The sequence below is a fragment of the Neolamprologus multifasciatus genome, chromosome 18, assembly GCF_963576455.1.
Source record: "Neolamprologus multifasciatus chromosome 18, fNeoMul1.2, whole genome shotgun sequence".
NCBI lineage: Eukaryota > Metazoa > Chordata > Actinopteri > Cichliformes > Cichlidae > Neolamprologus > Neolamprologus multifasciatus.
This window is the reverse complement of record NC_140456.1, coordinates 19,139,087-19,151,741: the sequence shown is the minus strand read 5'-3', so window position 1 is coordinate 19,151,741 and position 12,655 is coordinate 19,139,087. Positions and strand designations below refer to the sequence as shown.

At 40.0% G+C, this 12,655-nt stretch overlaps 1 protein-coding gene and 4 non-coding genes across 5 annotated transcripts; 4 read left to right on the top strand and 1 right to left on the bottom strand.

Annotated features, from left to right (window-relative positions):
* The first annotated feature begins 168 nt into the window (after nucleotides 1-168).
* Nucleotides 169-12,417, top strand: kncn (kinocilin). Its single transcript, XM_085139513.1, has 5 exons — nucleotides 169-6,240; nucleotides 8,284-8,352; nucleotides 8,449-8,520; nucleotides 9,911-10,004; nucleotides 11,217-12,417. Exons 1-5 carry the CDS (start codon nucleotides 6,087-6,089, stop codon nucleotides 11,284-11,286), a joined length of 459 nt encoding a protein of 152 aa, XP_084995639.1. The 5' UTR covers nucleotides 169-6,086; the 3' UTR covers nucleotides 11,287-12,417.
* Nucleotides 1,181-1,252, top strand: trnap-agg (transfer RNA proline (anticodon AGG)). The gene has a single exon. It is a non-coding gene; the product is annotated as a tRNA-Pro (tRNA).
* trnaw-cca (transfer RNA tryptophan (anticodon CCA)) lies at nucleotides 1,544-1,615 on the bottom strand. The gene has a single exon. It is a non-coding gene; the product is annotated as a tRNA-Trp (tRNA).
* Nucleotides 2,035-2,108, top strand: trnai-aau (transfer RNA isoleucine (anticodon AAU)). Its single transcript has one exon. It is a non-coding gene; the product is annotated as a tRNA-Ile (tRNA).
* trnag-ucc (transfer RNA glycine (anticodon UCC)) lies at nucleotides 2,412-2,483 on the top strand. Its single transcript has one exon. It is a non-coding gene; the product is annotated as a tRNA-Gly (tRNA).
* Nucleotides 12,418-12,655: the final 238 nt, after the last annotated feature.

Sequence of the window (12,655 nt, the reverse complement as noted above, 5' to 3'; positions counted from 1 at the left end):
TATTACTGATATCATTACCGACACGTTAGGTCGGTTAGTTATTCAGAAATTTCGAGTTTTTCGAGTTAGCAGTTGGAATTTTTATCTGATTTCGAAAGTCAGAGAAGCACATAAACCAATTTAGTAATCGAAGATGGCAGCACTGAATATAATCACACATTTTAATAGCTATTAAATATCTGCTTGTGTTACCTTCCACAATAATTAGTTAACACAACAAAACAAACAAACTTTTCATTGTTTTGTTTTTGGAAAGGCACCACTAAAGCACAATAAGAGAGAAGGCACATCTTGCTATATACAGCTGTGTTAAAATATGTTATTATTGTTGGCTGCTTGAGGTAACTTGTGTTTAATTGTATCCCCATGTATAAAAAGGTACTTCTCAAAAATTTGGAGTTGACACTCTAAACAGAGAGCTAGAGAGAGTGAAATGAGGGGGTTCAGTAAAGGCCAAATTTGCTTTGTGGTCCTCCAACTCAGAGTTGTAACACAGTCATGACAAAGGTGTCACAGCCAGACAAGGTTCCAATTCAGTTCAGGACAATTCAGTTCAGTATTGATGTGTCACTCTTACATAATGCTTAACTAACAGGTTATACCAGTAGGCCTGGTCACTGGTTAATGCAGGCTAGTGCTTAGCCAAGTGAGACCAGTGAGTGTTAATATTGGCGCTATCTACCCTGCAGGGCAAAATAGCATGGTGGATTTAGGTATGTGATTTTCCTTTTTGGATTCAATGCACGGATTTATCCACCCCAAGACCCGAAATGCATGTGGTGCTGAGTAATTATAAAGTTTATGTAAGAGTATGAGCCAGCTGCTTGCTAAAGCCAAGGCTCCGGCCAAACTTCGAGGTAAAATAAATCAGGTAAAGTTAGTCGGACTGGTAAACACTTTTTAATGAGCCTTATTTATCTGTATTGAGATGAATCCTCCCGTGGCCATAGCATTACACTTTCTGTATCCATTTTTACTAGCCAGTCGGCCGAACAATAACAACAGTTTGTTATTTGTTTGTTTGCCTTGTTTTTTACCAACTCATGTAGAGATCTATAGCTAACAAAAACAACTGCAGTTACACGTAACATAAAGATTTTTAATTTTAAACTGCTACTAATTGTGAGCTCAGGACCTGTTGTTGGTTTTGTTGGATTACGACGATGCCGCTTTTCGAGCTGGCTCGTTGGTCTAGGGGTATGATTCTCGCTTAGGGTGCGAGAGGTCCCGGGTTCAAATCCCGGACGAGCCCACCGTTTTATTTTTTTTTATTTTGAATTGCTGTTAATAATTCTCCTTGTTAACGTTGCCAATATCGCTTTCGCAGATACGTAATTAAATGCAGTTGCGATGATATTTAGGATTATAAGACAAAGCTTCTTCAGAGTGAGAATCTTCACTGCTGCAGCACTCAATCTAATGTCGATCTCTTAAGAAAAAAACTGTATTCTTAATTACCATGCGTGCAAACGCGGCAAGTAGCAACTTGTAAGATGGAAGATTACAATTTAAGCGTGCGTTTTACTGTAGAACAAAAAAGGAATGACCCCGACGTGATTTGAACACGCAACCTTCTGATCTGGAGTCAGACGCGCTACCGTTGCGCCACGAGGTCTGTGGCTCACGGATCGTATATGCCTATCATAAAGGTGGGCATGCTGTGCTGTGGCTACATATGGTCTTTAGCTTGTGTCACTAAGTAATATTTTATGAAAAACGTCGAAATGTGTATATTCTGACTTTAATCTCAGAATTCTGACTTTTTTTTCTCAGAATTCTGAGATTAAAGCCAGAATTCTGAGAAAAAAATCTCAGAATTCTGACTTTTTTCTCAGAATTCTGGAAAAGAAAATGTGCCCACTTTTTTTTTCCAGTGGCCCTAATCCTCTTCCGTAATAAGTCCTAATCAGAAGGCCTGTTTTTAAGTAAGACAGTAAAAACTTTGGGGCTGGTTGTCCATATCTCTATTGTATTGTGGGCCCAGCCATTAGTCATTTGTATATAGTGACTCGTATCACCTCGAAATTGGCAAGTGGCCGGTTAGCTCAGTTGGTTAGAGCGTGGTGCTAATAACGCCAAGGTCGCGGGTTCGATCCCCGTACGGGCCACAATTACGTTCTTTTCCCCTTCTTTGGGAACGTTATTTTGCTGCTTGAAAATAACGAGCCCGATTTTAATACGGTGTGAAAACAAGCCGTGTCAGTATGGATGTATTTGGTTTGGCGAAAAAATAGAATAAAATAGCCCCATGTTATAGCCAAATATAGACACTTCTAGAACGCCAAATATTTACTATGTAGACAGACTGCGAAAAGCCATAATATGTAGTATATATAAAATATAAATATTATAGTTCATATGAACTATACGGTATGGATTGAAGTGGATTTGAGTAGCCATCCTAAAACGAGGCGTTGGTGGTATAGTGGTTAGCATAGCTGCCTTCCAAGCAGTTGACCCGGGTTCGATTCCCGGCCAACGCAGAGTTTGTTTTCTTTTTTTTTTTTTTATTAATTTCGTCCAAATCCATAAAAATACAGTAGTTGCAAATGTTATCGTAAGGTAATACTGCATGTGCATATGTTAACATTCATATAACACATATGACAGTCTGGGTGTGACTCAGCTAGCTGGCTGTTCCTTTCTGTGTGGAGTTTGCATGCTCTCTTGTGTGAAAGCTTGTGTGGATTTACTCCGTTTTCCTCCCACAGTGCATGGGTTAGGTTAGCTGAGGTGTCAATATGACCATGAATGGTTTATCTTTCTCCCTGTGTTAGCCCTGTGATAGATAAAAGGGCAACATTGTTCATGGTCAGTGTTGGGAAGGTTACTTTTAAAATGTATTCCACTACAGAATACATGCCCCAAAATGTATTTTGTAACGTATTCCGTTAGGTTACTCAATGAGAGTGACGTATTCTGAATACTTTGGATTACTTAATATATTATCATGCTTCTTTACAACTACGTGAATGTACTATTGCTGTGTGAATTATTACTATTACTGAAGGTTACTCGCCATACCAATACCAAGTAGATTTTTAAATCTTAATATAAAATGAGTAACAGTAGGGTGGACATTAGGTAAGGCTGCGCTTTTTGCAGCGATCTCATATAGAAAATTATTCCGAGGCTCCGAACCATAGTAAAGAGACCTCTGGCTAATATGTGGGTTCCGTGTTGGGCAAAAACTAGCTTTACTTTGTTGTCTGGGTCAACTTTGCTAGTGAGAGACAGAGAGAGGAGTTGAAAGGCTGCTCCAGCGGAACTTATTGTTTCGGAGGAAAACACGAACACAGCGTACAGTCGAGCCTTAATAGCTTACTTAGAACGGGGTTCTTCAGGCACTCTTTTTGGCTGCAGTGGTTATTATTATATTTACATGCTTCCAGCTCCCATTTCTGCTCGTTGACAGCTCGTACTTTTCCACTCTCCTTTTTCTCCCTCCCTCGCGCTCACAGACACATAAGGGGTATGGCAGTCCATTCTCCCTGCAGCACGGACTACACTGCCCGTGAGGCTACATTCTTTAGGGCGATGCCTGTAACACTCTGCCTATTGCCTACATATTAAATCATTTTAAAAAATATTTCTTCACGTCATTATGAGACGCAAGATTGAGACACAGGCATTTAAGCCTCTTAATGCGTGTTTTGTTTGGGTTTCCACCGGTGTGGAATTACAAAAAATAGAGAGGGCATAGCCTAACACAGTGGTTCCCAAACTTTTTTCGCTGGGCCCCCCTTTGTTCTACAAGAAAAATGTTCGCACCCATATTTTGCTCAATTGCGGTTTATTTCACACCTCAAACATTTAGTAAACAATTAAGCAAATACAAGTAATCTGCAGGTAGTAAGGAAATAAACTACTAACTCTTTTACGCTATGTCCGCACCTACAGGGGTATTTTTGAAAACGCAGCTGTTTCGTCCACACGTAAACGGCGTTTCGAATCACCAAAAATGGAGATTTTTTAAAACTCATTTTTTGCGTTTACGTGTCAACGAGGAATACAGAGTTCGTCACTCAACGTCAAAGGTGTGCGCCTTTTTTCACGTCAGCTGTGGGCCTCTCTGTGCAAAATGGATTTAAAAACATAAACAGCTGTGGGATACTGTTAGTCCGGGATTTAGACAGGGGGAACAAATCGTGGCGGGATCAGCCTGATGTTATTTGTATCCTGCTGTAACTTTACTGTATAAAGAGCTAACATCTCCAAAATGTCAGGAGTAGTTAGTCATCACAAGAAGTGTTTGTGAACTAAAAATCAAGAATGTGGGATGCTGTTTGTCAATGATTTGAACAGCCCAGCGATGCTCCAGACGAAGGGAAAACCAATTTTGCAGGGGAGACCTACCTTGGCACTTGCTTCACCATATTTTCTAGTCTTTGGCTTAGAATGAAGTTGGTTTGGAAACATATTCCGCTATGCTTCATCTCCTGCTTTGCGTTTCTGTATGTGCCCCGTGCTAGCAGTGTCCAAGCGTTGATTTGTTTTTTTCCCCCTTTTCATGCTGAGCCCCCCCCCCTGCAATGGCTCTGTGCCCCTCCTAGGGGGCGGGCCCCACACTTTGGGAAGGTCTGGCCTAACATATGAAACAGGAAAAGACCGCCATGTAATCCCTTTATTTCAACAAAGTAACTGTACTCTGAACACCACCTTTTTAAACTGTAACTGTAACGGAATACAGTTACTCATATTTTGTATTTTAAATACATAACGGTGGTACATGTATTCCGTTACTCCCCAACACTGTCCATAGTGTATCCTGGCCTTTCACCCTCTAAGAGCTCAGTTGGCTCCAACCTCTCTGTGAATTGTATAATCAGAAAAGAAATACATGAACAATTGTGGTTATTTTCCACAATGAATGATCAGATGTATACAGGACTCTGTATTATTATTCAGTTGGTTAGCCCATCAGAATCTGTAAACAGCAGGAGATCAGGACTTCTAGTGCTTCTCTTTCTGCTGGGGGGACAGCACGAAAAAACAAATACCTTGAGCAGAAACTACAGCTCTGTCCTTCAGAAGTGCTCCTTCAGTTTCTGTGACACCATGATGGGGTTGTTTCATGAGTCTCTGGTGTAATGTGGCATTTTTATGTTCTGGTCTGCTGGGGGACGGATGACCCCAAAGGACTTGATAAATCTCTTCGGAAGGCTGGTTCACTCCTGGGGATTTGCAGCCCCTTGCAAGTTAGCTTGATTTTAAAGGTTGACATGCCACAAAGGCTGTCAAGAGTCATTATTGTCAGCCATTATTTGCTGTGTCACTAACACACACACACACACACACACACACACACACATAGGAACCGCATTACCAGCATTGATTAAAAATACATGCAATCATCCAGAAAAGATGGAGTTTACTTTCTTAACAGTAAATGTGTCACTTTCTCTTCCACCCAGTATGCTCATTTGTTACCCAACTCACCGGTGTTAATCCTTCTAACCCCCCACCCACCCTTCCTCCCCCGTTGCCATGGATATGCTATTCCTATGGCAACTGCATGCCTTTGTGGATGGCCTCGGGCCCCCACCACATGGAGAACTCTCTGAACCTTTCATTACACATTCCCTTCAAGCTCACAGGCAAATCAGACAAGTAGCGTAATCTAACTGTCTCTCTGTCACAGTTTCCTCTGTGCTGCCTTTGTAGTCATGCTGCCATACCTCGCCTTTAAGTTTCAGCACATTGCAACTCTACAAGACTTGTTAACAGTTTGAGAATTGCAATTAGGGTATTTGCTGCAGCCCTGATACTTGATGCCGGAGGACTATAATCAGATTTGTAGCATGGGTTTCACTGTCAAAAGAGTCAGAGCCACTAGTTTTCTAATTTTCTATGTCAATGGAAACCAGAGCTCTATCTTTAAAGATGCATGAGGTATCTTAAGAAACAGAATATAGTGACTGAGACTTAACTAGAGAAAGTGTTTCTGCATCATTGAGAGTGAAAGACGACACGGGGTGAGGCTCGGGGACATTAAAGTTGAGGGCCCAAGTTAAAGCAGAGCACAGTGTCGGGGCTCCTCAGTGCATGTGGTGGGGGGGAGCAGGTGGGGAGCATCCACGTGCTGAATGAACCCTGTCAGCACCGGAGAGTACCACGGGCTACGGGTAGGCTCAGCCCTGCTCAGCATTGTGGCGGGCTGCATCATCATTGGGGTATCCAGGGAATGCGATGCTGATGCAGTCGGAGGTATCTTCCTGGGAGCGGGGGGCCTCGGTGAGTGTGTCTTAAGATTTTTTAGGTGATGCAGTTATAGGGAGGGTAATAAGCCGATTCTGGATATTTGGATTACATTTGTTTATTAAACCTGCTTTTTGCTATTGCTGTGTGTAACTTTTAACTTGTGACATTTTTCAGGAGGTCATGACAGATCTGTTGTCTCTCATGCACTGATGCCCTGAACTTTCATACAACAGAGGTTCATGCAAGAAATCTATAACTGAGTACAAATTCTGTGTGATGTCCAATTGCACACTTTTGAGAGAGCACATATGATATGTTTGGCCTTCTCTGTGCCCCCCAAAATAACGTATTATACACATCATTTGATACATATTAATGCACATTATTAATACAATAATATTGGCTAAGGTTTTGCAAAATTAGTAGTTTTACTTCAGGTACTTTAAGCAGTTTTTGATGCTAAAACTTCTGCTATTACCATACAGTGTATTTTATTATGCTCCATTTCTGTGGCTTTCACATTTTTTAAACCTTTTAACACCCACCTGGTCGTCTGGTGACCCATGTGGTGTTAGGGGTAGAGTCCAATCGATATATTGGTTTCTGTTTGTGTATGAGGCTCAACTAGGAAAAGCCGTTAAAAGAAAAACTGTAGTGCCAAAATTTAAAATGCAACATTTTAGACAGTTTTCTGATTTAACATGTAGCATGTAGCTAAAATAAAATCCAACCCTGGCCCGGGAGGGTTTACCAGTGATACGTTGTATATTAAGAGGTTAAGCAGAAGATTTTAGGGAATAGTTATATCTAAACATTAAGGTGCGTCACCGGAGAGATTATTACACAGTGCATTTCTTTGTGAGTGAGTTAATTTGTTAATTCACTAAAAATCCAATTCAAGAAGGCCAAAAAAGTGAGGGAGCGCACATTTATATCTCGCTGGAATATCCATTTTAAATGAAATGTCAAAAACTCAGGTGAAAGATCAGCGGTCAGTGTCAGTTTTCCATCCCTCATTCATTTGATACAGCACTGTAACTGGAGCCAGCTGATAGCCAGAGGAACTGGGCTGCCAAGATAAAGAAGTGTCTTTACCGGTTTCCTGGAGAGAAGGAGCAAAAGGGCAGGGTTTTCAATCACAGGACGACGGCATCAGAGTGCATGCATAGTTAATGCAAAAAACATCCTCTCTGATGAGTTGATCATCTTTCAGTAACTAATTTGACTTTGTAATGTGCGCTAAGAATCTGACAAATCAACACTGCGCACAGCCACTTGACAGAAACATTCGCTTTGGCAGCATTTGTGCAGCTGAGTAGCATCTAATTATGTGTTTTGGGGCTTGTGTGCTGCGAAGCTGCCTCCAACACATAGGCTGACTAATGAGTATGAACAGAGTGTTCTCAGCAGATTGTTTTCACTCCTTCCGCAGTTTCATGACATTTTAAGCACAAACATGCATCACAGCCACCCTCAGGACTTGCCGGGGGTGTAATGCCAGATCTTCTGGCTTATAGAGGGAAATCAATAACGTTTGAATTGGAGCGCAGTGCCACAGAGAGGCACACGAGCCCAGCGGTTCAGATATTACTTTGTACTTTGAGTCGAACTGAACAAAACATCGTACACTGTAGCTGCTGCGCTGAGAATAATCTTAAGGCTTTGTCGAGTGGATTTCAGTTTGGGAATAGATATTTCATCAAACAGCCTTATTGTTTCTCCGCAAAGTCTCCAAGTATGGAAACTTCTATTAAAAACTGTTATTTTTATGAGCCGTTAAGGCTCACGGGAGCCGGAGGCAGTGAGATTGCATTTCAAACAACTGAACAAAGTAAATTACGCTGATTGGTGTGAATTAGTCCATGCAGGTGATTGAATTTGTATTTTTTAATACACTATTACAATTTATGCCCATTTTTAATGAGGCTTCTCATTGCATCTGCAGCACCAAATGCTTTCCTCTCTCGTGGTGACAGTTATCTGCACTAACACTGCAGTAAATCTGCTGCTTTTCAACCATAAGGGAACTAGAGTAAAGCCAGGCCTTAATTAATAAATTTATTGGACTGTTGTGCTTTCCAGGCCTGCTAATAGCAATCTACCCCTTCATAAAAGCTTGGCTGAACATCAACCACATCCTTCCATCCTTTCGTAAGCAGTTTGATATATACCTGTATATTTTTTAATGCTATTATTTGTAAGTGTGTTCACGATAACAATAAAAGGCATTTTGGCTAAAATCCTCAGCGAACTTCAGAGTGCACCCCGCACCTGCCAATCCTGCTCCGGATCAGCCAGTTGAGACACTGAGACGAGAAGGTGGGTGAAATGAAGGAGCGAGCCAGTGAGTTAATAATGCTATCGTATAACACTCAAAGGCACTTGATACTGATCTGCATTGAGTCTATGCGCCTTATTTGTTTGATAAAAACTCAGACACCTGTAGAAACACTGCAGAGTTGACAGCAATGAGGCAGATGTTGTGCTCAGGCTGTTATCAGAGATAGCGCTTCAGCCATCTGTCTAATGTCTCACTGAGTGCGCTTAAAAAAAATAATATAATTTCCTTCTTTCCTAACTGCTTTTTTTTTTCACTTAATTGTTAACAAACATGAGCCAGGGGAAACGTTTGTCTGCATACAGTTTTAGCGCTGTGCAGCCAACTGTGCATCTGTGCATGTTTGTGCTCCAGTGAAAGTAGGTTCATGTTTTTGACATGCTGACTTCAAACATGGAAACTATTACCAGACTGAGTGAAACATTTGCAAATTATGTGTCTTTGTTTTGTTTTATCAGTTTGAGTTAAATGTTGCATATCAAAACTTATTGAAATCATATGTGAAGGTCAAAATCACAGGAAAATTCAGGAATGCCTGCATTCCCGTCCTAAAATTCCCTCTCTGAAGCTATATTCTTGCACTTAGATGAGCTGCTTATACCTACACTTATGAGCATAGGTTTTCATGCGCACTGTCTTTTAACTTGACAAGGCCAAGGTCTGTTTACTTCTCAGTAGTCATCACGATCATGATCATCTTTGCCAGCTTAAAATGTATTTGTTTGATAGCACTCCAAAGTCCAAAGGACTCAGTGAAGATCTAAGAAGGAGAATTGTAGATTTACACAAGTTGAAAAGGTCTCTTGGAGTGATTTCTAGACAACCGCAGATTCCAACGTAATCAGTTCAAGCAATTTTCATAAATGCAAGTTATTCGGATGTGTCAACATTGGAACTGGAAACTGCTGGAACACCAGTGTTACTGTTCAGTGAAGTGAGTGTTACGAGAACATGGACTGAGAGAGTGGTGACCAAGAAAGAAGCCCCGGGTCCAAAATCATCAACTTCAAGCTCGACTGAAAAGTACATGTATGCTGTACAATCATTCCAATCTGGAAATATGAACAATTCAAAGAAATCATTAAAAGCCCAAACTACCATGATTTTCATGCCCATGAGGAGTGAATGAATGTATGTAAACTTTTAACCACACCTGTATCTGTTATGGTCTTTTTAGTTTAAGTTAATTCATTTAAAACTATCTGCCTTAATTGTTAAGACCCATGTTATATACATATATGTGACTATACAATCCAAATAAGTGTTTTTCCCTCTGTATAACCCTTCTGATCTAGTGCTCATTGTTTCACGTGCTAGTTAAACATGTACTGTTACACTTAATGCTTCCATGCTCTCTTGTTGTCTTGCCAGGGACTCACAGTCAGATTAATCTGGAACGGTCTAAGAGTCGTATGGGAACCTTTGTGGAGGCTGGAACAATAGCTGAAGCCAACCCGGATGAGGGGTCTGTCTCCTTTGATAATTATACATGATCAAAATAAGGATGTGAATGGTACCACAGTACAGCAGAAAGGCATTTCAATATACCTTATCTGGAATATAGTTCCTGTGACTGTAATGCTATGTTTCCTGGATATAAGAGTACTTTTAATTTCCTAAGCTTTGCAGTATGAATCACATTTTGCAGAAACTAGTCAGCGTGTTGATAGACTTATAAAAATCTAATCTGGGCATGAATGGATCTTGGAAAAACTTCAAAAACCTTTGAGAGCTGTGATAATACACAAGCCAGCAGCTCCATAGTAGTGCAGTATATCTCACATGCAGTACTATCGTGGGCTTTACTCAGAATCTTGATATGTACAGATCTGCTGTGTCGTCCGATTGGTAGTTCTTGTTGATCTTTATGCCTTATATTAATTAACTGTTTGCTATTTTTTAAAATTATAATATAAACACTAAGGTGTTAAAGTAACATCGAGAAAAAACACTGAAATGTTACCATGTGACAGTCTCACTCTGATGACATGCGCTACTTAGAGAATGCTGTCTTCCTTTCAGCACTTCAGTCTCTACTTTTCCATTTGAATGACTTTATAACTAGGTTTATCCAGACAGGTAAGGGTTACCTTTATTATTTCTGAGAGTTAAAGACATTTTTTTTAAACCATAGCCAAACTGTCAAGAAAAGAATCAACAAAACGCCTTACATAATGACGTGGGGCTTTTTGTTGGCTGACTACAAGCAATTTAGAGGAGAATGGGGAGCTTTTGAAAGTGAACATTACCAAGTATCACCTACTTTTCAAAGTCACTCACTTTTCATTTTGTTACTATGGCAATGGTGCTACCACATATATTTCAATCATGTCATCATGCATTTCATGCGCTGTCCTGTGTGACAACAAACAGACAGCAGAGTCTGCACTGATCTTCAAAACGAAGCAGTTTTTCAGGTCTTCACTGACATTTGTGAAAGAGAGTACTTTTCAATGTGTAGCATCTTGAAAGCCAGACAACTGAAGTCACACTTCAGCACTATAGTCTCATTTAAACAAGAAAAACAAACCAGATGCACTGTTTGGCTCAGTTATTTAACAGATGAGGAATTACGTAGTGCAGATCATCTAAAATCTCAGTTATCTCAAGGAAAAGGTTTTAGTTCAGCGAACACAACGCGAGCTTCCCTCATGACTGATCCGTCTGCCTTTTGCAGGACTTCTGCAGACATGCCGGATGTCTTATCGAGACGGAAACTAAAGCCTTCCGATCAAGATCTGCCATGAGGTCATCATGTAGCAAGACTGGCCCCTCCATGTGAAGGAAGCTGGATGCAGAAGGTTGCAACTTCTGCAGAAGAAGCTTAATTTTTCTGTATTGATCTTCCTTCACACTTAGTACAAAATAGTACTGCTGTGTAAATCTCTCTGCTGTGTAGATCTTTATAAATCTCGTTTTCCTGTTCATTTGTGATATCAGCTCATCATGTTAGCTGAGATCACCTCATTATATATATATATAAAACAGCATGTCATCTAATAAACATCCAGAGATTGTGATCATTAGTGGAGTTTTGTTTTCTATTTTACATCCTGACACTGAGTGAAGCAAATTAGGCCCAATAGTCCAACTCCTGTGCAGCTCCTCTAATCATGGTACAATGCTCTATGCCACCAATTATAAAATTATGACACTCATTAAGCGATGATGGGTTTTGGATATTGTTCAATTCCCCTGCCTGTAATTTCCATGAGTAGCACACACACAAATAAATGAATGCAAATACACACACGTGGCAACATCCATGGCGTGCACACAGTGACCTGCGACCCACCCACCCCCTCCGCAGTGAAACGTAATACATTGATATTCAGGACAGCACCGGCAGAAAGCGCAACAAAAAAAGTGTAACGTGCTGTGAGGCTGAATAATGCCGAGCTGTGTTCATGAGCTGTGCACAACAGGAGCCCCGAGGAGTCTGCGGTGCAGCTTGATTGTCAAGCCTCAAATCACAACACCACAATCCCCCTGTGTCTGGGAGTTAGACAGTGGAGGAGCATGTAATGAACTGCATACACAAATATAGTCCATATTTTACAGGATAAGTAAATAACCTGGGTGGCAACAAGAAGGTTTAAACCATTTTAAAACATTTAAAGGACTGTTTTGTTACTAACACACTTTTGCTGTCATGTATAGATTCAGTAGCTGCAAACTAGCTGACTTACTGCAAAGGTCGTGACCCTCTTGAGTTCTGATGACTCATCTTTTACCACAGCAAGCCAAAAGTTGGTCCAATAATAGCTATCCTCGATTTATTACCAGTTAAGCTGATAGCCAATAATGTAGACACTGGATCATTATCATCATCATGAGCTACATGATCAAAAAAAGATCAAAATGAATAAACAAATAAATATTTTAATAGAAAATATTCATATAAATAATATACAATAACAAATAGTCACATAAAGAAATACAATATTTTTGCCTATTAAATTATAATATAAAATAATAGATAAACAAATAAATAAATATTTTAATAGAAAAATATTCATATTGAATTATAGTAAAATAATAAATAGCTACATAAAATAATACAAAATGAATGAATATAATATGTTTTCTATTTTTCTATTAAATTATAATATTAAA